Source organism: Alternaria ethzedia (genome assembly GCF_023757985.1).
Source record: "Alternaria ethzedia strain BMP 0044 chromosome Unknown scaffold_6, whole genome shotgun sequence".
NCBI classification, from domain to species: Eukaryota; Fungi; Ascomycota; class Dothideomycetes; order Pleosporales; family Pleosporaceae; genus Alternaria; species Alternaria ethzedia.
The window spans coordinates 667970-693872 of record NW_026056199.1 but is presented as its reverse complement, the minus strand read 5'-3'; the positions used below and the strand labels follow the sequence as shown (position 1 = coordinate 693872).

The 25903-nt window shown below is 52.1% G+C and overlaps 9 protein-coding genes across 9 annotated transcripts; 4 read left to right on the top strand and 5 right to left on the bottom strand.

Annotated features, from left to right (window-relative positions):
• Nucleotides 1-313: 313 nt before the first annotated feature.
• On the top strand, nucleotides 314-1158 carry J4E87_003508 (uncharacterized protein; the record flags this gene model as incomplete). The annotated part of the gene is made up of 3 exons (XM_049375135.1): nucleotides 314-418; nucleotides 469-724; nucleotides 776-1158. 3 exons carry the CDS (start codon nucleotides 314-316, stop codon nucleotides 1156-1158), a joined length of 744 nt encoding a protein of 247 aa, XP_049235057.1.
• A 4264-nt stretch (nucleotides 1159-5422) lies between these two features.
• On the top strand, nucleotides 5423-5797 carry J4E87_003507 (uncharacterized protein; the record flags this gene model as incomplete). The annotated part of the gene is made up of 3 exons (XM_049375134.1): nucleotides 5423-5446; nucleotides 5503-5598; nucleotides 5681-5797. 3 exons carry the CDS (start codon nucleotides 5423-5425, stop codon nucleotides 5795-5797), a joined length of 237 nt encoding a protein of 78 aa, XP_049235056.1.
• A 1442-nt stretch (nucleotides 5798-7239) lies between these two features.
• Nucleotides 7240-8433, bottom strand: J4E87_003506 (uncharacterized protein; the record flags this gene model as incomplete). The annotated part of the gene is made up of 4 exons (XM_049375133.1): nucleotides 7240-8048; nucleotides 8100-8213; nucleotides 8267-8358; nucleotides 8414-8433. The coding sequence occupies 4 exons, from the start codon at nucleotides 8431-8433 to the stop codon at nucleotides 7240-7242; spliced, it is 1035 nt and encodes a 344-aa protein (XP_049235055.1).
• Nucleotides 8434-10997: 2564 nt separating this feature from the next.
• On the bottom strand, nucleotides 10998-12137 carry J4E87_003505 (uncharacterized protein; the record flags this gene model as incomplete). The annotated part of the gene is made up of 1 exon (XM_049375132.1): nucleotides 10998-12137. The coding sequence occupies one exon, from the start codon at nucleotides 12135-12137 to the stop codon at nucleotides 10998-11000; it is 1140 nt and encodes a 379-aa protein (XP_049235054.1).
• Nucleotides 12138-14574: 2437 nt separating this feature from the next.
• J4E87_003504 (uncharacterized protein) lies at nucleotides 14575-15093 on the top strand (the record flags this gene model as incomplete). Its single annotated transcript, XM_049375131.1, has 3 exons — nucleotides 14575-14618; nucleotides 14741-14956; nucleotides 15039-15093. 3 exons carry the CDS (start codon nucleotides 14575-14577, stop codon nucleotides 15091-15093), a joined length of 315 nt encoding a protein of 104 aa, XP_049235053.1.
• A 1515-nt stretch (nucleotides 15094-16608) lies between these two features.
• On the top strand, nucleotides 16609-19293 carry YTA12 (Mitochondrial inner membrane m-AAA protease component; the record flags this gene model as incomplete). The annotated part of the gene is made up of 2 exons (XM_049375130.1): nucleotides 16609-18442; nucleotides 18491-19293. 2 exons carry the CDS (start codon nucleotides 16609-16611, stop codon nucleotides 19291-19293), a joined length of 2637 nt encoding a protein of 878 aa, XP_049235052.1.
• An 808-nt stretch (nucleotides 19294-20101) lies between these two features.
• On the bottom strand, nucleotides 20102-21515 carry J4E87_003502 (uncharacterized protein; the record flags this gene model as incomplete). Its single annotated transcript, XM_049375129.1, has 2 exons — nucleotides 20102-21363; nucleotides 21410-21515. 2 exons carry the CDS (start codon nucleotides 21513-21515, stop codon nucleotides 20102-20104), a joined length of 1368 nt encoding a protein of 455 aa, XP_049235051.1.
• A 678-nt stretch (nucleotides 21516-22193) lies between these two features.
• Nucleotides 22194-23005, bottom strand: J4E87_003501 (uncharacterized protein; the record flags this gene model as incomplete). Its single annotated transcript, XM_049375128.1, has 2 exons — nucleotides 22194-22705; nucleotides 22759-23005. 2 exons carry the CDS (start codon nucleotides 23003-23005, stop codon nucleotides 22194-22196), a joined length of 759 nt encoding a protein of 252 aa, XP_049235050.1.
• A 669-nt stretch (nucleotides 23006-23674) lies between these two features.
• On the bottom strand, nucleotides 23675-24901 carry J4E87_003500 (uncharacterized protein; the record flags this gene model as incomplete). The annotated part of the gene is made up of 1 exon (XM_049375127.1): nucleotides 23675-24901. The coding sequence occupies one exon, from the start codon at nucleotides 24899-24901 to the stop codon at nucleotides 23675-23677; it is 1227 nt and encodes a 408-aa protein (XP_049235049.1).
• Between the last annotated feature and the right edge of the window lie 1002 nt (nucleotides 24902-25903).

The following is a 25903-nucleotide window of genomic DNA, read 5'->3' as shown; positions in this document are numbered from 1 at the left end:
GCCGAGCGCAAGGGGCTGGTGTTTCGCCATGTGCGCAACGGCCTGCACGCCTTCCAAATCCAACAATTTCATGCGTGGATTTAAGGAATAGACAATCCCCAGGCATAAACTTTCTCCTCATCTCATCGCTCTTGCCTCATAATACCAGTGCTTCACTGTCTCTTTCTCTTACTTCATCTGCTTCTTACTGTCCGAGCCGGCCCTCGTAGTGCCCTTTCAATCCTTCAAACCTTCTATCGTATATTCTAGTGCTTGCAGCGCAGGCTTACGTTCACTTTTACGACACTTTTACACGATACGCAATCTAGTCATAATGAAGTACTTCACAGCACTACCCCTAGCGGCCGTACTTGCCTCCGCCGAGATGCAGGTTATGAGCCTTGCCCCCGAGGTCGCAGCTGGCGCGATGACGCACACTGTAAGTACACTCATACTACTTACTCTTGAACTCAGTCTGACATACAACAGGTCGTCGTTGGTGGAGTCAAGCCCGTCGAGACTGGTATGGCACCCGTACTAGGATACAACCCCGAGTCCATCAAGGCCGCTGTCGGCGACATGGTCGTCTTTGAATTCATGCAGAAGAACCACACTGCCACTCAATCAACTTTCGCCGAGCCCTGCAAAAAGATGGAGGGAGGCATGGACTCCGGCTTCATGCCCAACCCCGAGGGCAAGGCTGGTGTCACATGGAACATGACCGTCGAGACGACAGAGCCGCTCTGTGAGTTTTCTACATTTAGTGATGACATGAACGACAGCTAACATCATCAAGGGTTCTACTGCAAGCAACAAAACGGCATCCACTGCGGAAAGGGCATGGTCTTCAGCATCAACGCCGCCGAGACTGGCGACAAGACCATGGCCGACTTCAAGGGCCTAGCCATCAAGACCAACGGCACCGGCCTCGTCGCCGGAGACCTCCAGTCCGTTGACCCCGGCGCCGCTGCCGCCCCTACCACCGTCACCGTCGAGGCTGGAGGTGCCGCCGCAACTGGTACTGGCACCGGTGCCCTCGCCTCCGCCACCGTCGTCGCTGGACAAGGAACCGACGGTGCCGGCCAGACCTGCTCCTGCCAATGCCTCTGCGGCATGGCCTCCTTCCCCGAGACCGCCGCCATCAACAACTTCGGCGGTTTCCCCGGCATGATCGCATAGACGCCTTCACGAATATAAACTTGGAGAAACGGTGTAATGAGTAGGAGGGGGATGGATCGACTAGGTGTATGCGCTTGGTTGGTCTTTGGGAGAGGTGGTGGTCGAGAAACAAACATTCTTACGACGGGTTCGGGCAAGAAAGCTTCTGGTTTAGCATTTGTTCCCCCCGGATCCTTATACCATTTTTATCATTTGCTGGGGCGTTTCGCATTATACCGTAATCCACATGCTGCGATGGTAGCCGCGCGGTGGTGCTGTTTGAGTTAAAGACTGGATTGTAACGTTGTAAAAAACCTTTAGTATTAGAGCTAGATCCAAGAGATCGCACTTTCACAATCTTTCCCGCCTCGCAAAACTGCTGTTAGTGCTTTGTGTGTTTGCGTTGTAATCGTGGAAAAGACTCGTGTGTTGCATGGGAAAAGGGCGCAATGGGCTCCTCACGGCGTTCGAAATCAGAAATCGGTGTATTCGGTATATCCAAGAATCAATCCAAGCACACTCCTTCGCCTTCTAATCCAAACCCAGGAAACTCCGCTTCATGATGATAGGCTTCTAAACAGCTTGACTGTGACGGCGGTGGTGGCGTCAAGATGTTGTCGTTTGTCGTGTTGCGCATCTTGTCTGACCGCTCATTTCTTAGCGCCCTCAGCGGCCCTCTTTGCCTCAGCTACACAGGCAGTCAGCGTCGCCGTCTCGAGAGTATCGCATGGCCTTTCTGAGATCTGGGTGATCAAGATAAGAGAAATACAACGTACCAGCAGCTTGCTTAGCGCGCATGATCTCTGCTACGTTCTCTTTGGTGCGCGCGAATTCGGTACCGGATTGCTGCAGCCTGTGGTTAGCCAACACCCCTCGAGGCCTTTATCGCCAGTCTCTCTCCCGGATACACATACAGTGTTCTTGCCTTTCTATTTATTAAGTTAGCGCGATGTTTCTTTGAGAGAACAACGGCTGATATAACCGTTGTTCGTGGTGGGTCAAACATACCTTTCCAGCCTGCTCCTTGAGGTTCTTCTCCCTAGCCTTGTCGCGCTGATTGCCACGCGCCATTTCGTTGTCTTTGTAGTAGAAAATCGACCAAAAATTGTCCAAGGCAGTCTTGTTGGCGTTCTGTGCCGGGCGTACAGGCTGTTGCGGATTAGGGTATTTCTTGAGGGCGTGCTGAGGAATTAGAGGTTTGGGTAGTCAGCGCGGCGGAAGTTCTGATAAAAATAGCGCGTTGTTTGTTTCCGCTGGCCAATTGGGGCAAGGGCCAGAACGTGGAAAGTGGAAGCCGCGATTCGGGGCTTCTTCGCCACGTGCGGCGCCCTTCACGATCTCTCTTCTTTATCGAGATCGTTGATTACTTTCGCTGTCATATTCCGTTGTCGCACCGAAGACTGTGTTTGATGGATGTAATCTTCTTCGCTCCGCGTATGTCGTTTGCTCCTGCCGCCGGCAATAGAGGGACAATTTAGGTGTCATGACACCGCAATGCCTCCTCACTACGCACTCGCATCCCATAAATCAGCTACAGTGTATGGATAGGAAGCGCCAAACATGAGGATTTTCACACTCTCAGTTGCCCAGCGAATCACTGCAGCAGTAGCCACTGCAACATGCTGAGCACCCCGCACAAGGCTGAAGGCTGACATTACAAGCCGTGGTGCACCTCGTCATGCGCGCTGATATTGTGCAGATAAGACGCGCCACCAACTGTATAAGAAGGCTGGACATTCTCTTCATGCATCCTTTCAGCTGATTTCTTCTACTGTCGGCCACCGCATGCAGTACACCCTAAATCGTTTCGGTCGTCATACACGTTTACAACCTCTACTTGCGATACCCGCCTGCCGCTTATTGCATTCGGACATGGCAGCTCGATAGCTGCGATGACAAAAGAAATGGCTCAATATGTCTACCAGCCACTGGACGAAAGCAACGATGAGATCCGTCTCATCACTCTACTACCCGCGGCCGATCGAGATAGCGAAGTGATCTGCGACCTTAACATCGTTCGGCTCACAGAAGAAGACGTCCCACAGTATGAAGCGCTCTCATACACCTGGGGTTCAGCAGAATCTCCATGCAGGCTACGAGTTTCGTCGAGCAGCGATCATAGCATCGACGTTACAGAAAACCTTGCGGAAGCTTTGCCGTATCTTCGCGATCCTGTTGTACCCAGAAGACTATGGATAGACGCTATTGCGATCAATCAGAAAGACCTGAGTGAGAGAGGTCAGCAGGTCCAGCGGATGGCTGACATATTCAGCTTAGCAGAAAGAGTTATTGTTTGGCTAGGGCTGGACGATGGCGACAGCAAGACAGTCATGGAAACATGCGAGTTTCTCGCTACGAAGGTCGAGGTCGATCATGAAAAGGGGGATTTGAGAAGTCTGTCCGATCAAGCACATGATGCCCATTGGAGCGACGTAACAGAACAGCTTCCCTATGACGTAGCAACCTGGCAGTCGATTGTAACATTTTCGAGGCGACCATGGTTCCAACGACTCTGGATATGGCAGGAGATCCAACTGGCTAAACCAAACGCAATGATAATGTGCGGCGCCGAAACAATGCATTGGGCAAAGCTCCAAGTCCTGCTGTGCTGTATCGCCTACAAGAGAAGTGTGATTCCATGGAGAATCTGGGAATCGGAAGACGCCGAATCGGAAGACGCCGAATCGGAAGACGCCGTAACACTCTTGAATCTTTGCTTTCGTCTTGCAAGTGCATTTGAGAAACGGCTTTTAGATTTGTTTATGTATATGCGACATTCTCGATGCATTGATCCGCGAGATCGTGTATACGGCATTTTGGGACTATCATCCAAAACGGGAACGCGGATAGATATACGACCTGATTACGAGAAACCAGTGATAGATCTATACATGGAACTGATGATGCATTATACAAACATGTCGAATCGCCTTGACATATTGCGCCTCTGCCAATATGATGAAACAATGGGAGACTGGCCCTCGTGGACACCTGATCTCAGGACCTTGGCTATAAGCACCATGACGCAATCGCACGCTTCCGGAAATTCCGCGTGCGAGGTAGCGTTTTTACAAGACAGGGTGTTGAGAGTGACGGGATCGAGGCTGGGTAGGATCACCAGCGCAGATAGTTTTGATAGGTCACGCGAAGATTGCAATTCCAATATCCGACGGTGGGCAAAAGGCCTTGATATGGATTCTGATTACGTCAATGGCAAATCCATGGACGAAGCGTTTTGTCTTGGTATCTGTGGAGGTGTCGTATCGGATCTGTTAGTGCCACCTTTGAAGACGGCTCCAAGTTTAGAGTCAATGCTAGCGTTTCTTCAGGACACTGTAACGCTCAGGGACGGCGAGGTCGACATGTACCAAGGAGAGCGTCTGTTATCAGTTCACGTGTCCAAATTCTGCGATCGACGAGTGTTCTTCAGAACATCATCCCACCATCTCGGCATAGGCCCATTAGGTGCGCGCGAAGGCGACCACATATGCGTCCTGCTTGGGTGTAACGTTCCCATGGTCATTCGCGCAGATTCAAATGGGAGGTATAAGATCATTGGAGAAAGCTATACGTCTGGACTCGGAAACAACGAAGCATTCTTGGGTCCCTTACCAAGTGCATCTAAGGAGGTGTTACATTATGACGCGGAATTAGGGATGTACTCCTGGGCCTTTCTACATACGGAGACCGGTAAGATTCAAGTCGAAGATCCGAGATTGAACACTGAATTGCCATCGGGATGGCGTCGAAGAACTGATGCACAAGGACAATTTTGGCAACAGTTTAGCCATGAGAGTGCACCAGACGCATGGACAGAACATGATCCGAGGTTGACGAAATCAGAGCTGCTAAAACGCGGAGTGTCGCTAGAAGACATAGAGTTTTCATAGTCAGCAAACATTGCCATCTTTCGTTGCATCATAAAAGACTATTACTCCTACCTAGGTAGCAATGAAGTCCAGATTCACGACCTATCCGTGACATGTTCAAGCGGACAAGACGTATCGTGATTAGGGACAAGTGCACACCGAGATTTGCGGACGGGAATTCTCTTGCTCGAGAACTTGCTGTATTTTTGCGAGTTGAGCTTTCGAAAGCTTGAAAGCGATGTCAATGGTGTGAAGGTAATATGGCTCGTGACGCGAGGCAAGGCGGCGATAAGCGGGGCTTATCTGTCAGACTACGCGCTAAGCGAGACCCTGATCAAAGTGATCGCGCTCTCCCGCGCTATTTGCAGAACATTTCCCCTCGCTTTTACACCAACATATCCACTCGATCCACCACCATGCCTATCTCCAAGAAGGACAGGGTACGTTGAATAATCAGGCTATCTACATAGTATGGGATTTACTGACAGCATCCAAGATTCAGCGCGAGCACAAGAAAGCCGACAAGGCTGGCACCCGCGCGCCAGTCAAGGCAAACGGCCTGCCCGTCAAGGCGCCGAAGCCGACGTCCATCGTAGGCACTCTCGCGCTTCTCACCTGATGCCCTTGCATTGCACGGCATCATAGCGCATAGCTGACCACCCGATTCAATACAGTGCCAGAACTGCCGCCGCGAAATCGTCAACACCAACAAGGCGCAGCTTGAGGCCCACGCCGCGAGCCACGACGCCACAACATGGCCCAAGGAGAAGTGCTGGCCCAACGACTTTTGAAGCACTGGAGTCAGCTCCGAACAACAGGCTTGATTGAAATTTGTGGAGGCATACGGACGCGGATACCTTCGCAATGAAGAGTGAATAAAGGGAAGGCGAACGGCCTATTTCACATCACGATGAGGGACGACTTATCGATACATGATCAGCACACAGTCCCAAGGAAGGACATGTCACACCGTGGTCACGTACGCTCGCTGTGGTAGCCGTACGTGAACGTAGCGTGCGAGCAGTGAGTGGTTACATGGAAGACTCAGCATTTGAATGGCACATGTCACATACCCCAAAAAAGAAATACCTTTACTTTACGCTATTTGGTCGCACATACAACAACTTGCAAGGACTGGCCAACGATCAGGATTGGTTGCCTCTCCAAATCTGACATCTAGCCCTCAGAGTCTGTTCACAGACGTGTTCAAGATGTACAGCTAACACCAAAGCGCTAACCTAGGACTCTCCCGCTGTTTCGCGACAGCAGCGGTGATCGTTCCGCTCGATCCACTCCTTCCTCCTCGTCGATCACGCGCTCAACGTCTCCATGGCTACTCTTCGTCCTCCAAACAACATACGCATACCCAAGCGGCGGATAGAAGAAGACACTGCACGGCGTTAGCTCTCGATTACATTCGTCGCACAAGTTGCACACTCACAACAACAAGAGGCTAGCGAGAGCATCACGCTGGACCCGTCTCCTAACAACTTCCGGTTCTGTATAGTAACCTCGATGTGGGCCAAAAGCAGAGTCCAGTATAAGCCAAAGCCATAGTCCTGTAGCAAGGACCGACTTGGCGATCTCAAACATGAACGTCTGGAACGGTGTCGCAATGGCCTTGCGCTGGACGTACACGATGAACACAATGCCGGCGGACATGAGCGCCGTTATGGAAGATGCGCTGTAAACATTAGCCTATCTGCGCACGAGAAGCATGCTGTGATATGATCCGGGGCAAGAGGCCATGCTCACAAGAAGTAGTAATAGTTCTCTTCATAGGCAAATACCATCTGGTCCCATGCGAAGAACCCCAAGATGACCATCGTGGGTATCGAAACGATGGCTTGGAAGATGCCAAAGCCACGAAGAGCCTGCTGCCCAAGGGGGCGGCTTTCAATGCTCGCCATATTGGTAGAGTTTGTCAATCGAGGGAGTTGCTGGCCTCAACAAATTCAGTAAGTAGAAAAAGGGCTCGTGTTTGCTAGTATTCTACGTAAAATCAAACGGGATACTGTTGTACCTTGTAATCTTGGTACCCAATCCTGCAATCAGGTGCAAATGCTGCTGCCTGGCGTGTGAAACATCAGGCCTGAAGATTGTGTGGCGCAGCCTGAACATCCTATCAATGCGGCCAAGATATGCGGAAGTTCGCCTCACTGAGCCGTGATTGCATGCATATTGATGCTTTGCCAGATAAGGATTAATCTACATCGATAAGCTACTACGCCTCTCATTTCTTCTCCAACCTCCCCTTCTCATCCTTCAATATCTCCTCCACAGTATCCTCAATACTCGGTCCCTTGGGCTGCCAGCCCACCAACTTCTTCGCCCTCTCCGCCTTACCCCTACTGTTGAACCCCCAACTCACAGCCTCGAAACCCGCCTGCTCAATCGCCTTATCCTTACCCAGCTGTTGCTCTTTCAACTCTTTCTTGCTAACAAGGCCCAGCTCAGTTGCCTTCTTGCCCATGAGACGCGCAAGATCAGCCCAGAGATGCTCACCGTTCTCAACGAGGTAGTAACCCTGTTCGTTCCAGAGCTTAGCGTCGGTGTTGTTGTTCACCGCGGCTTCAGTGAGTAGAACGAAGAGCTGTGCGAGGTCGGAGACGTGGACGTTGTTCCAGCGTGCTTTTCCTTGGCCGATGATGGGGATGTATTCGCCGGTCAAGATCAAGTGCGCAAGTTCATACGCTTGTCGACTCCTGGTGTTAGACGGCCCTCGTCCGCGTCCGTAGATAGTTGGTGGACAGAGGATAGCTGTCTTGACTGATTCGGATCCGGCCGAAAGTACGAGGTCGTCGACGTTCTTGTGGAAGGCGTCTTTGGGTAGGCCGGTTAGGTCTTGTACGGCGGTCCAGTCGTTGTATTCGCGTTCTGACCATTCGCCTAGCTTGTTGTCGTCACGCATGGTTTCCCAGCAGAGAATGCCGGTGCCGCCGGTGTGCAGCCAGAAGCCGGGCTTTTCTTTGGAGTGGCCGGATGCTAGGCCCTTTGCGATGGCCTTTGCGGCGCCTTCGTGGTCGGATGCATCTGCGGTGTCTGCGATTGTTAGTGTTGACTCTATGGCTGAGGAGGTTATGGGTGACTCACGAATGACTACATCTGCCTTTGCTGCCTCTTCTTCCAGAGTTTTGGAGTCGTCCAAGCCACCGATGACGATCCGCACCTTGGGGAACGCTTCGGTGACAGTCTTTGCTTTTTCCTCTTCACCAATGTCAACATAATGCCCCATTCATCATGAGGAGGGTGATAGGTACCTGTCCGCACAAGAGCCGCAATCTCGTAATCAGAGTGCTTGTCATACAGCGCAAAGAGGGTGTCGCCTCCAATGTACCCGGTCGCGCCGGTGCTGCATGGAAAGAAGCGTCAGTAAGGTGGATCAGCTTTGCAATGTATATACATACAGGAAGATCTTAGGTGCCATGATTGAAATGATTGAGATTTTGAGTAAGTGCTCAAGTTGTTTGGGGTCCCTTCTGATGCTTGATGCTGATACACTCCATATCATAGATGTAGCGCGACAGCTGCGGGTGACGTCATCACGCTAGAAACATCGGGACCACTGGAAGAACGTTTAATCGCACGGCAAGCCTCGGATCTAGCCCTCCTGGTGGTGCACCTCGAACGTCACTTTCGCTCCTGTTGTTCTTATTAATGATTTCAAATGTCGATGTATTCTGCAAGAGGCTGGTTAGCAAATTGGTGGCGTGCCGCGTAGCCGCACTGCTTACAGTTCGCATCGGCACAGCGCGTGCTCCTCTCCGTATGTCATTCTTCACGTCCATGGATATGGTGCGGTACAGTGACATATAATGAGGAGAGAACGCCAGCTTTGTGGATACGCTTGCGCTAGTACAGGTACATGCGATTGTGCCCCACGATCTCGGTAAGATCCGGCCATGTCGTTTCTGATCAGTCGTCTTTGACACTTACCACGCGCCAACGGTCATGAGGTGGCATGGACTGTCACATTTGATACGTGCTATGACGGTCTCAATGATGTGTATGTCTTGGTAGGCGGCCCTAGAACAAGAATCTACGCAGGATATAGGGCTCTAGTATGCCCAGGTGAGACTGCGACATGACAGTGTATAGTACTTCGGTAGAACGTACGCTGACGAGGGCGGTTCTCGTTCTAGCAGATGGAGTTGATGCATGTGCTGATTTGTAGAAATTTGACATCTTTCTTGTAGCGCTCAAACCGCCTGTTAAACTCGGATCGCAGCCTTCTCCATGTACCTAGTGTCTTCACGATTCTTCGCGTTCCAGCATCTCCATTCCTATAGCACGACTCTTGTCAATCAAACCCTGCGATACCCGGACAGATGTGTTGGTATATTGGAAGATTTGAAAGTCGAAGAGGTCGTCAACCATATCCTCCAGCTCCTTTGCAGTCATGTTAATCTGGGCCTGCAACTTCCGTATTGTAATCCAGTGCGCGACACGCGCGTGAACAACAGGGACAGGTATTTGATGAGCCCTCGCCTTCGTCATCCTATAATGTTCGTTTAAGAAATTCGGTATTCGTTGCCCATACAGTCGGCCCAACATCTTGTTCATCTCGTAATGCATGAGACGTAGAATAGAAGCTGGCCATAATTGAGAATGCTTGTCAAGGAAAGCAAAATGGTCGTAGAAATGGTGAATAGGCTTGACCCGAGCCGCACCAGCTCGGTTGTATTCTGTCGAAGCGGAGTTGTGCCTTGGCTGAGATGTTTGAGTCTCCCGAGGATTGAGAATCAACTGAAGCCAATGGCTACCATGAAACCGTGATGGCAAGGCAGAGATACGTTTCCACAGGCCAAGTCCAGAGTCTGAAATGGATGGCTCGACAGTCGACCGTACATGTTGCGTTGACCTACGCACATTTCGCAAAGCTTCTCGTTGGCTTTCCCTCTTACAATGAAATTGTACCTTGATCTGGAAGTAGTCCATGTCAAATAGTGATGCTGCCGATACTACGCGATTATTCTCCAGTTCTTTGAGCATCTTGTTCATGAACATCGCAGTATGAAAAATGTTCTTGGCCGTCGTGCGCAAGTCTAGAGCTCGTTTCACAAATTTCCGGTGTGCGAGGAGGTGTGCAGTCGTCAATGCGTCACCCGTAGCTATCCGTAGTGGTAATGTGCTAAGGATAGCTTGCCGTGTACTGCCATGATACTCTACCAGGTATCTGTGTAGCTTAGGGCATTTCTGTTCGATGTCTCTACGACTATGCAGATATTTATCCTTTACCATCTTGTGATACTGGCCTCGGCATAAAGAACGAGTTGTCTCCCCGGATGTCGTTCCCGAAATCCAAGGCTTTTCGGGCAAATCTTTCCAATTATAGTTCCAAAGGGGATTAGTGTCGCGGTAAAAGCTTGCAAGCAGTGAGTATGGAGAGTTGCGTGTCAAAGCTTTGAGGTCTTCTCCTAGCTCTTCCAGTCGTTCTTCGAAATACAGCTGGAATGATGCATTGTCAAAGTGTTCTTGTTTCTGGCTATCCAGACTTGACGGCGGCGGTCTATCGTCGAAAGTACGCAACCTTTGGTGCCTTTGGGCATTTTTCTTCCCAAATCCGCTGCGAGCGGGGACGGAGGACGGATGCGTCGTTGGAGTAGGCACGCGCGCACCAGAATTGAGCTGCTTTGTGGTTGGTTTTGGCAGCCTCATTATGGAGGTGAGCTGGTGGGCGCTGTTGCTGTTAGAGACGAGTGGTGTGAAAGAAGTTCTGCCGAAGACCGGCTGGGGATTCGTGCACGGCAACGGCGCTAACACCAAATTAGGCAAACGCTAGACGCCATTGACAGGAGTAAGGAGTTACGACACAAGATGTTGAATCATGGAGTTTAAGGACTTGATGTCGGGACTAATGTAATACCAGGATACGGTAAGCCACTACAGTTTAATGATTAAGGACTATCGACATAACTATAGAATACTAACATCGTCCCTTGTACCTCCAACACCAAGGCACAACTCCAATCGCGACATCCTCCTCATCGCCTAAGCCACCTCCTCAACCTCAGTGAACCGACCGCCAGCCTTAGCAAAAGCACCTTCCTTCCCACCCTTCAACACCATATCCAAGAAAGCTGCAACATACGTAGTCGTAAGGCCCGTCATCCTACGACCCTCAATAGAACCCAGCAGCTCTCCTACCTGCGCTGGCAACTTCCCATCCAGACCCAACGCAGAGATGACCAGAGGAAGATCCGAGAAGCTGTAGTGTGCTGAGTGTTTGACTTCAAACTCCTTCTTCCAGCCAGTGAGGTTTGGCCAGATGGTCTTCCAAGACGGATCTGTTTCTTGTGTTTTGTTCTCGTGGCCCATTAGCATGAAGGGGCTGTTGAAGCCGGTTGTCAATACGGAACCGAACATGGAGCCGTCGAGGTTGACTCCGCCCTTGAGTGAGGTTATTGACATCATCGCACTGGCTGCTGCTGCACCTCCTAGGGAGTGTCCGATGACAGCCATCTTGGGTGCATTCTTGGCGCCCGCGTATCCTGGAAGTAGCTCTTTGATAGCTGAGGCGTTCTTCATTTGCTTGGAGACAAACTCAATGTCTGCAACTCGTGTGTTGAGTGCAAGCTCAATCTCGGCATCGCTCTCGATATCAACGCCCGTCACTATGGTACCGTCCGGGAACTCCACCATGTCCGCATCGTAAGGGTGGTCAATGGAGAGTACCACATAACCAGTAGCCGCGATGTTCTGGAGTATGGCGTTGTATAGATGTCGAGATGTAGCGAGTGCGCCTGAGAAGAGAACGACTGGCAGGTCTTTCGAGCAACCGCCTCGTTTGGCCGGAGGCATGCAGGTCTCGAGGCTCAGTGATTGGAAACTGCCATTGGGAAGACCGTATGCGCCGAACTTGGTGTCCATGAACGATGCCGTCACGGGAGGCATGTAGGGTTTGATCTTCTTGCGACGGCATTGGGTAGTGGGGTAGAAGCCGGATACCATGATAGATCGAGGCCGGGCGTCGTTGGCGTACGGATCCGAGCGAGCATGGTCGGTCAGCGAGGCGGAAGCAATCATCACATCTTGATGATGAGAGGCGACGATTGGGAGTGTAGCTTTGGCAAATGTAAGGCCAGGCGAAGATGCCAAAAGTACCAGCAGAACTGAGGTGCGAAGTCCCATGACTTCGGTAGTCGATGACGGTGGAGATAGTAAGTGAGATCTCTGAGAGTTGGAAGCGAATGCAGAGGAAGGTGCTGAAAATCAAGTTCTTCGAGTGTATGAGTGGTATCTATAGTTCTGGCTGGGTGTAAGCATCTACGTGCATGAGAATGCTCGACCCTCTTCCGGCGCTCTATCGTGACCAAAAGCGGACATCACAGTGGATTCGACTATACGCTGGTGTCTTTGCTAGTGCAGCAGAGCCGCATTTTCGACCGACATGGGTAGTGGAGGAGATCTTCCCCGGCGGCTTGTCGGTGCCATTGGTATCTAGTCCCAAGAAAGTCTAGACGCGTTTATTCGTTTCCTAAAACGGTCAAGTTAGCTGGCACCGCCTCTAGTGGGCCCGTTGCTCGTATGCTTCGTCCTTTGGCGACGCGATACCACTTCCTGAAGCATCTTTTGACGACATCCTGCAAATCTCCGATACTGTAATAGACGACGCCTCATCGCTTGCCTTGCATTAGCAATCTGCCTTTGTCGCTACACAACGTACCTTCGCACGAGCGCCACGCATGTCACCCAGCATTGGGCCGTATGATGGTCGTAAGGCTAGACGGAAAAGGTGCGAAGCCTGTGTTAAGCGCAAGATCAAAGCAAGTGATCCAGCCCTACCAAGTCTGGCAGCACTAATTGGTTATAGTGTAATGGCGGCGTTCCTTGCGATTACTGCAAAGGGAGAAGACAAGAGTGTGTGGTGCCCACGAGGTCGGCAGTTTCGAGCTTTGTCTTCGTCAACCCAGGAGCCGAGAAGCAGCTTCAGCCACGATCGCCAATTAGCCCAGGGAGAGCTGAGGAAAACATGGCTTACTTTTTCGGCTCCTTCCTACCGATGAATGTTCTTTCCAGTGGTGGTCTACTACTGCAAAAGGAGTTGCAAAGCATGATGCATTCTTCGGTCGCTTTGAGGGATGCTCTCTGTGCAGTAGCAGCCTTGCACCGATGCCAACGGGTTCAATGGGAAGTTTTGGGGACCAAAGACCCTGAAGGACGCCAGGGCGCGATGCAGCTTTACGTAAGATCCGTGAGAAGTGTCCAAGCCCGCATTACCCACAACAAAATTGCGGACGATCCATCAACACTGTGGACGACCTTTCTGCTCGGCCTTTTCGAGGTAAGCGTCAATCCCATATAGGAGGTGACAACGGCTAACATGGCTTAGCTAATGTGCGATGCCAGCGGGACCAACTGGCTCTCGCACTTCTTGCACGGGACTTGCGCAATCCTGCGGCTCCAACCACCTTCATGCCTTGCTCTTCCTGACCAAAGGAATACACAGAAGCGTAACTTCTTCCTTTCAGCCCGTATATTCGAAATATCGAGGGCCTTGATCTACTCTGAACCAACTTTTCTCAGTCAGCCTGTGTGGACTACCGCACTAGCAGAGCTCTGGACTGGCGAAGGTGCAGCACTCTGGCACCCGAAAGAAGCACTCTTCGACATGTTACCCAGCGTTTCTGAGTTGAGCATACGTACTATCCAATTCTGTGAATTTGAAGCAGAGCATCTGCGAGAGGAAGTACAAGCTGAGCGTGCACGATACCTTGCTGCTGAAGGCTTACTACTTCAGCAATCCTTGCACGAATGGTGGGAGGTGAGCAACTGCTGGCAGCATGCATCAGGTGCATCAGACCCAGAACTTCTTGTTGCTCACATATACTACAACGCCATTAGCATCTACCTTTCGGGTACTTACGACTACCACGTACATTGGACCAAGCCAATGGCACCATGTGCGCCGATCCTAGCTCGCTCCCAGATCGAGTGGCACATGCGTCAAATCCTGTGCCTGAGTCGCGAGTTGCTGGCTAACGGGGTTGCGGGTGTGCTACTGTTTTTTCCTTTGAGAGTCGCAGGAGCGCGTGTCCGGGATGCTCATGACATGCACGAGGTCTTGGATTTGTTTCGTAGCGTGCTGCAACGCGGGTATGCCGTCGCTGACGCAATGATAGCCGATCTTTCGGAACTGTGGTCGGATACAGCTACAGCTTAGTCTCAAGGTCCAGATGCGCAGTTCAAGCCAGGGTTTCCGTTGTCTTTTGTGATGTCACTCAGGTTTGAGTTTACGATGTTACCTCGACAGTCCAGGCCGATAGACGCGTATGAACATTCGCAGCCGGCGTGATTGAAGGCTTGGGTAAGTGTCCATACATCACGAGGTAGTCGCCGTCATGTGAAAGCTCCTCCAGTCCGGTCGTCGGAAGGTGAATGTTCGAGAGAGTTGTATCGGGGGTGAGCGGCCAATCAGGTTGGTGTTATTCGCTCTTGCCGCGCCTTGCCGCAATTGGTGCTAGCAGAAAAGGCTTGGCATTCCAGCACCGCTCGCAGCTTTCTGACAGCAACGCGAACGCCGCCGCCCACGCATTGCACCTCCACACGCAACTCTCACACCGTCAAAATGGCTATGGGACCGTCTGAAACCCTCGCAAAGACCAAGACCACGTACGTCCGCGCTCCACCCGCACGCAGCCCCGGCCACCTTCCCCGAAAGAATCCGTTCTTCGACCCGCCTCGCATCGCACACCCATCGGAGTAGGAAGGAGATCATGCTGACAGTGGCATAGTTGGCACATCGGCTCATGGGGTAACCCCTACGAGGGCGGTGGCCGCCCCGGCAAGGGCGTCGTCACCTACGCCTTGAGCCCCAACCGACAGCGCCCCATGGCTACCTTCATCGGCAAGGGCTTCTGGAACGTCATGCGCCGCTCAAGGAACCAAGTCCTCTACTTCATCCCCCCTCTGGCTATCGCATACGGCACCATGCAGTGGGCTATCGAGAGGTGAGTCAATGGATGTTACCAGGAACAGCAGGATCACATATGGGCAAAGATGCGTTGAATGGCACGCTGACAATGACATCAGGAACGAGTTCCTCAACTCCAAGACTGGCCGTGCCCTGTTCGCCGACGAGGAGTAAGTGGCTGTATAATAAGAGATGAATGAAGGTGTATAGCACCAGGAGTTGGAGGAAGGAAGCGGAACACCACAATTCTCTTTGCATCGAGCCAACGAATAGACTGTACAACCAACATGCACCTTCTTTCCATTCAAATCGCATTTCTAGTCTACTAGATGAACGTCTGTCGCCCCATACACGGCCCTTCGTTGATCACTTCATACTGTGGAACCACACCATCGTCAAAAGGTGCAGTAATGGCGACCGTGTCTTGGTCACTCGGATACGTTGTTATGTGTCCCTCGCCCGTTACATCCGCAGCGACCACCAGACCGCCCTTACCCCCAGGCAACCACAGCTCCTGAGATGGGTCCTGGGGTAAAGTGATACGCGCGAGTCCAGATAGGAAGTGTACGATTCTTGAAAGTGTCAGCGCAGCTCAGCGTACAGCCAATCTACTCACTGTGTTGTAGGCGCATTATGCAATCCGCCGTCAAATCGCGGTGGCTGGATGACATAGCCTAGACTCGTCACATTGCCTAATGCTATGGCACGGCTTCCCGCGGTCCCTGCTGTTGTAGATACTGTGAAAGGGTATTTCAGGCACCAGCATTGAATGGTGGTGGTGTTCTCAGTTGTGGTGACTAAAGCAGGTGCAGTCAGGTAGGTAGCGTCTGAAGCATTGGGTGCTTGTGCGGATATGAGAGAGGAGAACGTGAGCGCAGCGAAGGCTATGACAGAGTGACGCATTGCTATGGTGGGATTGATTGGGAAATGGAAGTCTTTGGCAGTTCGAAGACCTTAAGTATCTATTATACCGGCCCGGATGAATAAACATGGCGCTGACTGCGTGTGAATAAGGTTGGTACTTTCGTGCGCTATAGCTGCGGGCTGACGACCCATGGTAATCGCCCCGGACCAGGATGGATGATGGAACTAGTCGGTCGGTGCATGTATCGTGCACCTGCATGATCTACATGCAGTGGTTTGACGGAGTTGTTCGGGTGCGAACTTTACATGAGATCTGGATGTCACATGTATTGTAGTGCGCTGATCAGAGACTTTACTGTTTCATCAATTGAATTCCTACTTGCGCGTCTCTTGGTCATGGAGATGAATACGCGTGGCGGTCGGACCGAGGCAGGGAACCTACTCTAATCGGAGGCAATTGGTGTCTACACGTACCGCATGTTCTTGCAGAGCATTGAGGCGAAAATATAAGAGGATCAAAAGCAAAAGAAACAGTCGAGTCAAGGCGTGGTTCTAGACTCTGGCACATGTTCACGCGTAATGCGGGCAGGCAGCCCCGCTTAGTAAGGCAGTCGGCGTGTCGGTGGCATGGGTAGAACTTCGATGATTCTGTCATATCCTAGCTTTCGCCATCGAAGCGCACCCGCCACAAGACATTCTTCTACTGCCAGCCCGAGGCAGTGAACAGGCGCGGTAATACAGTCACTCTTCTTTACTTGTCACACACCCCCTTCCATTGTTATATTATACCCCACCCCGCAGTCCCGGCACCTCTGTTCCGCCGCCATGTCGACACTCCTCCGCCGCTCAGGCAACCTAGCGCGCCTATCCCGACCCTGCCTCAACGCTGCCACGAGGGCACCACGCACATTACGCACACGAGCACCGATACCACAATGTATATATACCCAGCAACGAGTGCGGAGATTTGCGACCGGGCCCCCGGAGGAGCCCAAGGAGAAGAAGGATGACGAGCCAGCGAAGAAGGACGGCACGCCTCACAAGCCTGAGTTCAGATTGTCTGGAAAGAAGGAGGGAGAGCCTCAAATGTCCAAACTTACGCCAGAGGAGGAGAAGATGCTGGATCAACTAGTCTCATTCGTGTCCATGGGCGTCCCCAAGTCACAGAAGCAGAACATCAAGGAAGCAATGGACGAGATTAAGCGCACTGGAATACCACCAGAGCTGCGACAGGAGATGGACAAGCTGGAGAGAGGCGAGAAGCTGGACCTGGCCACCGCGGCCAAGATCTCGCGGTTAACAACCAACATGGCACGCAAGGCGGCGGACCAACATCAGCAGAAGTTCAAGGACGGCTCCGAGGAACCACAGCAGAAGTCGGGCGCACATGACCCGGGCCCAGGCAAGGGATCCAAGGGTGGCGCTGGCGGAGCTGGTGGACCAGTGGGGCCCATGTTCGGCGGCGGTATGGACACCAACACGATCCTCATCAGCGCCTTCCTCGCATACCTCACATACAAGACCATCTTCCCGAGCGAGAACTCCAAGGAAATAACATGGCAGGAGTTCCGAACGACCTTCCTGGACAAGGGTTTGGTCGAGAAGATCGTCATTCTGAACGGCAACAGAGCGAAGGTCTACCTGCACCGCGAGGCCGTATCGTCCATGTATCCCGACTCGCCTTCCGTCAACCAGAACTTCTACTACTACTTCACAATCGGTTCCGTCGAGGCCTTTGAGCGCAAGATGGACGACGCGCAGTATGAGCTGGGCATCCCAAGCTCCGAACGCATACCAGTGGCATACTCGAGCGAGATCTCCTGGTTCGGCACCTTCTTGTCCTTCGGTCCCACCATCCTCGTCCTTGGTGCGCTCTTCTACTTCACCAGACGTGCGGGAGGCGGCGCTGGCGGAGGCGGTGGTGTGTTCGGCATGGGTAAGAGTCGCGCCAAGAAGTTCAACCACGAGACGGATGTCAAGGTCAAGTTCTCAGATGTCGCCGGTATGGACGAGGCCAAGCTAGAGATCATGGAGTTCGTCTCTTTCCTCAAAGACCCAAGTCGATTCCAGAAGCTCGGCGCCAAGATCCCTCGTGGTGCTATTCTATCTGGATCCCCCGGTACTGGTAAGACGCTTCTTGCCAAGGCGACCGCAGGAGAGTCGGGCGTCCCGTTCTTCAGTGTCAGTGGTTCTGAGTTCGTCGAGATGTTCGTCGGTGTTGGTGCATCGCGTGTCCGCGACTTGTTCGCCAATGCGCGCAAGAGCACGCCTTGCATCATCTTCATTGACGAAATTGACGCTATTGGTCGTGCCCGATCGAAGCAGAACTTCGGCGGTGGCAACGACGAGCGCGAGGCTACTCTCAACCAGATCCTGACAGAGATGGACGGATTCAACACCACTGAGCAAGTCGTTGTGTTGGCTGGTACTAACCGACCCGACGTATTGGACAAAGCGCTTATGAGACCTGGTCGTTTCGACAGGCACATCAGCATCGACAAGCCCACCATGGACGGACGAGGACAGATTTTCGGTGTTCATCTGGCGAAGATCGTCACCAACGAGGACATGGAGTTCTTGAAGGGCAGGCTAGCAGCTTTGACGCCGGGCTTTTCCGGTGCCGACATTGCCAACTGTGTTAACGAAGCTGCTCTGATCGGTACGTATTTATGACCCTCTTGACTGCACATGCACTAACAACTTGCAGCCGCCCGTGCTAATGCCGAGACTGTTGCCATGGTACACTTCGAGCAAGCCATCGAGCGTGTCATCGGAGGTCTCGAGAAGAAGTCCCTTGTCCTGAAGCCCGAGGAGAAGAAGACCGTCGCCTACCACGAGGCCGGCCACGCTATCTGCGGCTGGTACTTCAAGTGGGCCGACCCTCTCCTGAAGGTCTCCATCATTCCCCGTGGCCAAGGCGCTCTTGGATACGCCCAGTACCTCCCCAACGGCGACACATACCTCATGAACGTCAACCAGCTGATGGACCGCATGGCCATGACTCTAGGAGGCCGTGTATCCGAAGAGCTCCACTTCGACACCGTCACCTCGGGCGCATCCGACGACTTCCGCAAGGTGACCGCCATGGCCACCGCCATGGTCAGCAAGTGGGGCATGAGCAAGAAGATCGGATACATCTACTTCGAAGACGGCGAGGGCCAACAACTCACCAAGCCCTTCTCCGAAGATACTGCCAAGAACATCGACATGGAGGTCAAGCGCATCGTCGACGAAGCCTACAAGCAATGCAAGGACCTCCTCACCGAGAAGAAGCACGAAGTCGGCCTCGTAGCAGAGGAGCTCCTCAAGAAGGAGATGCTCGGCCGCGAAGACATGATCAGGCTACTCGGACCCCGTCCTTTCGAAGACAGCCAAGATTTCCACAAGTACTTCTCTGGTGAGTACGGCAAGGCGCCTGGGTACATCGAGCCGCAAGGCAACGATGGTGTCAAGGGCCCATTGGTACCTCCCAGCCCAGCGACTTTCAAGGACCTGGACGCTAGGAGGTGATGGTGGCTGAAGATGTAGTTTTATCGATCTCGTTTCTTTCTTTCCAAGGTGCATTGTGGCATGGTTTATGACATGGAGGAGTGCTTGGCGATGATTCAAAGGGTTTTATTCCACTCTAGACGTAAGCATGCGTATGGTGTCGTGGCTTTTGTAGCATAGACAAGTGCGCATTGGCTTTGTAACAGTATTGTTCGCCTGGTCTGCAAGAGTGGGTCGGCGACGGAAATATCCATTCTAAAGTTCTAAAGTTCAAAACTTTAGTTCTCTATAAAGTTGTTGTGACATGGGTGTGTACCTTTCGTCGACAATTTGCGTCCTGCACTTCGGGTTGGCTGCCGCCTCATGCAAGGAAAGCACTGGATAGGCAGGCCGTGTGCAGCCTACATCAGGCCAAAAACATGCGACTGAGAAGATGTAGCATTGATTCAGGCCTCACGATGTTCAGCTTTTCACATGAATAGGGTGCTTTAACTGGATTGTGGGTCACAATAGCGCAATTGGTAGCTCAGTGTTCGTTAAAGGTGGATGGTGTATTGCATTGATGAAACTTATGGAGAGTGAGAGCTGAAGCCCGTTGCGCATAGACAAAGAAAAGAAGAAAGCAAGTACTTTTGCTGAGTGTGATTGTTTGGTGGATTCGCATGCTGAGAAAGAAGGGCAAGGATGTCAGAAGAGGAAGAGAGCTTTTGAGATGTCAGAGACATCCAAGAACATGGAGGAGAAGTCGTAACGGAAGAACTTTTGCCGCAGTCATGGATCGCCAAGCCAGCACACAGTATATGAGTGCTGTGGATGATATCGCACACGACTAAGCGTCAGTGAAGGTCTCTTTCTCTCTCCGATCTTTGGCTTCGGCCGCCTGGCGTATCAGTGCTTCAATGCTCTCTGTGGTGTCCCATTCTTTCCGCCAGTCACAGCGTATTTCTTCTGATAAGCGCTTGAAGGGCCTTTCATCTGGCTCGTCAGGAGCCTTGGAGACCCAGCGTTGTGCTGGCTCTGGATCGGCGTCATGATCAAGTAGAAGCCTAACCATAGTCTCGTCGCGTTTCTTCACGGCTCGGACCAGCGGATACTCGAGGTTGCCCTCTGGGTTTTGCAGACCATTTGGACTCAGACCAAGCTTCAGGTATCTCGTGGCGAGTTGGAAATCACCCTTTTCAACCGCGAGGGCTAAGAGAGAGCCGGAGAGTGCGAGTACATGACTGTAGAACTTTGACGGGTCTAAAATGTTTCGATTGATCAAAGCCCTAGCAAGACGGTTCATGCGACCAACGCCCCAAGTAGAGTGAGAATAGTAGAGGCATTCCACTAGTCTAGCTTTTGCGGCGGGTGTATGATCATAGTCCAGTATCCGGTGTAGAAACTTAGTCGTAGGAATACCAGCAGCTGCTATGACCCAATCTTCTACGGACGCTGGTAGGGGCTTACGAAGATGCTGAAACCACCAGTCTATGACGATGATGGCAACATTCCAGTGTCCAGACCGAATAGTGCGATCGATGATGGTGCTCAGATGCATCGTCGGCTTGGCCTTAGCTGACTTAGTAAGGCTGCTCTTTGCGTTCTCCAAGAGCTGAGCCACGAACTCAATAGCTCCAGATTGTGCGGCGACCTTGAGAGGTATCTCAAAGACTTCGGTTCCGTTCCACACAGAGACGCTCTGAGAGAGGTAGTGGGTGATAAGCTCCTTGTCTTCCATCAATATGGCGATCGTTAAGCAATAGGTTTCGACCGGATTGCTGGCGGCTTTGTTACACATGAGGAGGGTGGGTCTGGTGGCGAGTTTGAATAGCTTGCCTTCAGGAAGGTGATTGACGATGGCGTGGCAAACTCGGTCCGTATAGGCCTCGCGAACTGTCTCCGATGTCTGTGATGTAGTCGTCATGAAGTGCTCAACGACTTTACGGACGAGACTAGGCAGTAGTGTCGGAGCCCCGTACAAGCTTTTGCACCGGTATGTAAGGAACAGCTTTACGTGTCGGAGGAAAAGTCGTTTGGCTGCCGGCTGCGCGTATCTGATCATGGGCTGTCTGCCGAAGCACTCTTCGGAGATGAAGGCGGCAAATGTTCCTAGAGCGAATAAGTTCACGTCGGGAGATCATCGGATGGCACTCACTGCAGACATCGCGTCGTTCCCATGCCTCGCTGACTCCAACTTTATGGACGTAGCTCGCGATGATCTTCTGGAATATTTCCGGCGGTAGATCCAACAGATCCATCATGATCTTGCTGGGAGGGTAGTCGTTGAAGGGCTAGTCGAAGTTATCCCAGTGGGGTGTAGAGATCTAGAGATAGCGTTGAGGAAATGAAGTCTTATATGCGAGGCATGAAGTCGTTCAAAAGCTAACTTCGGCAAGAGCGCTAGTGGGTAAGAGAGTCCAAGGTGAGAGTGAGTCGGAACAAGATGATGATACTGGAGATTATAGGTAATAGAGGCAAAGTGAGGTTTGCTGGATATCATGCCGCGCATGGCGAGACATCAGGCTGTGCAGTGCGTTCAAAGCCATGTGGAAGCGCGTTTCGCAGCACCAGAGGAGTGATCGGGAAAGTGGGAGCGTATGCAACATGTGGAAAAGATGAAGATATAATGATCGTTCGTCGATGAAGTCGCACTCGTTGGTGGGGAGAAGAGCATGCACGGAGAGCGGTGACGCACCCTACTCACCTAGGGAAGGAGCCTTGGAAGGCACCGTCAGGGCACGTGATCTGTCAGACACGAAGCTCAAGATTATAAACATGTGGTTGAAGCAGAAATCCTGTTCTCGCAAAAGAGTCTTTCTAGAAGTAAATATGTACACTAATCAAAGTTCTTCAACATCCTCTCCTACCGGCCATTCATTCCGCATTCAGCAATGCGAGAAGTACATGCAGCATAGCAGCTCCTCCTCAATTCAACGACTCTAGCAGGTACCCTGACCGTTGGGAGTGCCACTCTTATACGCGCCCTGAGCATCACCAAGGCACTCCGCAACAGTAACCATCTTAAGCCCATTGTTCTTAGCCCAGTTAATCAACCACGGGGTGAGCGTGTTGACCGTGCTGGCATAAGTCTCGTGCATGAGAGGAATGTGGCCATTGCCACTGGTGCCCGCCTGTTGGAACACCTGCTGGCTCTGCTGGGGCGTCTTGCCGTTCCAGTCGCCGGAGTCGACGTCGTCGGTGATGACGCGGTAGCCTAGGGTCTTCATCGTGGGGAGCACGTTGCCACCGGTGGCGAGGTAAGGCGGGCGCATGTAGGTGGGCTTTACGCCGATGATGTTGACGAGGGCTTGCTCGAGGCGCGTCATTTGCGACGTGAGGTCGTTGGTGGAGAGGGAACCGAAGTTCGAGGGGTGCGACCAGGTGTGCGATGCGATCTGGTGGCCCGCTTTGTGCGCGTTTTGGAGGGCGCTCTTTTGGTTGTAGATGCAGCCTGTTGATGTTAGATGGTGGTTTCAGCTTGTAGTAAATGAAGCATATACATACCGTAGAGCGATCCAGTGACGAAGAAAGTACCCTTAGCTCCACCAGCAGTCAGGGTGTCGACAAGCTTCTGGGTGTATTGCGATGGGCCGTCATCGTAGGCAAGAGCGATTTGACCAGGGTTGGCGCACTTGGTGATGACTTGTCCGGCAGCAGGCCCAGCCCGCTTCATCATGTCGAGAGGCTCGGGAATCGGTCCAGCGATGGCAACCGCAGCAAAGGCCGCGACAATGAAAGACTTGACACCCATGTTGATGAAAGAACGACTGTTTGAACGACTGATGTTTCGAACTGCTCACATTGTAGGCCAATGCCCTCCATCTTATGTATAAACGCCAAGGCCCCGCCCGCTGTCCTGAGGTCATTCCCGTGAAGCTTAGGGGCTCTTGGCTCGTTTATGGTAGACGACATGCTTAAACTGCTTGAACCGGGTCATCGGAGGCGGCGAGAAACCCTGTCCGGTAGTTGCTATAGTAGAAGCTCGGATGTTTGGTGACACCTGTCAGTGTGCCGATGTTCTGGCCAAGCGAAGTGAGGCATGGACTCTGTGTTAATGCAAACACCCAGGGAACCACAGCCGTCTGTGTTGAACATCGCTCAAGATCCTCTTGGATTGACATCACATCAATGAAGATGTGCCGTTCGCCCGGAGCGCGTTCAGATGTAAATTCGCCGCGTCTCATTTCTCAGATTCCCGCCGGCTAAAGTCTAAATCCGGGGAAGCTTGGAAACACGCCATGTGGAGCCGCGTGACAATCCGCGAAATTAATATAGAGGTCCAGAAGGCGGTGGAAGAAGTCTTCTGATGTAGATTAGGAGTGGCGTGTCTGTGTAATGTACTGCGACGTCGCATCTTAAAGAGGGATTCCTGTCGACCGCTGCTAATCTCGAACCGGTTACATACAGTAGCTGCGCCACACTAGAGCGGCGCGAGTGTGGTCTCTGAAAAGAACTCGGAGGGCGTGCTTAGCTGTTGCATGCTGAACTCGATGACCCCTGGAGGCCCATCAGGCCACAAGCCGAACTCGTTGCCAACACACGCCGCGCCATCCGGTGCTATAAGAGGTATCCTACCAAGGAATTTGGTGAATAGCGACTCTTCAACATAATGGGCAAAGTGCGACGCATCAGAAAGCGTAGATCCTCGTGCGAAGACCGAATTGGTGGCAGATTTGACAGTATGTGCTAAGCGCTGTCCTTCCGGTGAGTTGAACCCACCCAAAGCTTGCCAGGCTACCTTGATAGCTACAAAGGCTATGGTATTGGATTGAGGTGCACCTTCCCGCTGCTCGTACTCTTTCAACTCTAGGCATTTGGCGATTTTCATCGCGGCGGCGTTTCGCAGTGCGGTGTTGACAGGCGATGGAGACAATGAATCTTTGATCTGAATGACGCATATGTATGCGGTGTTGTAAAGCATCAATGCTGTTGCAGAAACGTGGTTGGCCACTCCTAGTGTCTTCGCCATGTCAGATCGCTCAGTCGTTCCAGCTAGTTGATTCCGGTTCAAGACCTCCCAGAACGGGTGTAGCCCTTCCAAGTTATTAAGCACATCCTCCACTTCGGTAAGCAAAGATTCAAAGCTCTCTGGACATGCTTTTGAGCGCATTAGAGCATTCCGCTGGCTGATGAGGCGGGTGCAGTCAGCCAAGATGGAGAAAACGTGGTGTTGGAAGAGTCCCGACTCGTTGGAATGTGCAGACGGAATCCGCTTCCATTCCTCGGTCGCGTATATAGAGGGCCTGGATTCCGCAAGTGCCCCAACGATGGAAAGGATGCGCAGGCCCCGGAAGATGATAGCGTTGGTACCTTCAGACTCCCTGGGCGGGCCTCTTAGCATCGCAATGGCGTCGAGACCTCGCAGGTGTTTCAGAAAGTTCGTTGGTCCAGTAGGTAAAAAGATCTCGAGAAGCATACAAGACAGTGACGTAAGTAATGTTTCGTTCGTCGTCTGAAGCTCTGTACGAGCAAGATGTGAATTGAGCTGCCGCAGCACCTGACCATACTGTTGATAGCCTTTGGTCGTGATATCGCCCTGTCGATGCTGGCTACCGAAGAAGGTGGTCGACAGGCTCACTATGCCTTTTCGCAATAAATCAAGACCAGGATCGTCGCCTCTCATAGATGCGGCATGGCTCTCGATCATGTTGCAGGCAATCTCAACAGGTCCCCCGCGTAGCAAGTTCTTTCGCGTATATGCTAAGCAGATATCATCTTCGAAGGCTGCGAGAGATAGCTGGTTTGGAGTAGCTATCCTGACAATTGCGTTCTGGGTTGTGTTTGCAGGCTTGCTTTCAAACGTGACACTCTCATGGATCCAAGTAAGGTCTTTGGGCCCTTGACATTTGAGTCCACGCTTGATGCATTGTCCACATTCAGGGCGGTTTTCGTCTTGTCACGTCAGCACATGCAGCAGGTCTCTGCAAAGGTTGACCGGGTGAATGGACATACCGCATTTCACACGCCGGCGACGACAATTAGCACAACCTTTTGATCGACCACCCCGACTGACCATGTTGTGCTATGTATACAAAAGGAAAAGAACGCGCTGTATCGACTCTTCAACATGCGGGAAAGCAGGAGTCTTGTAGACAGGATGTGTCGCGATACGTGGCGTGGTGGGAGGATGAATTTGGGCGTTGGTTCGATCCTAGATAGACGGAATGCACGATATTCATATTGAAGGATCAGCAGCGAAAAGGGCAGAGGGCGTCGAAGCTTGGTGGCTGAGTTCGCGAAGTGTTCCCCGTATGTCGAAGGAGCGGGCTAGGCAGACGCCAAACCTCTTGGCAGGGCGCCGGAAGATGACCCCTCGACTAGCAAGAGGCATCATTGGCTTTCCTCACATCAGGAACGAGTACATCAAATCAACGAATGCCACGAACAAGCAGTTTCCATCACACGCAAAAATAACACAGGCAAGAATGTGAGGCAGGCTGCGCTTGAGGAGCCAATCTTATGTGTCAATTTGAGGACCTCGGAGGTGATGAGCTATTAGGTGTCTGTAAGGACTGTATGCTATCGTAATAGAAAGAAATGAGACACACTGGAAAGTCTCTATACGGGAGCGGACATCACACCATGCCACTCAACCGTGTGATCGCAAAGCAATAGCAAAGACCAAGAACTCATACTGAAATCTGATGTT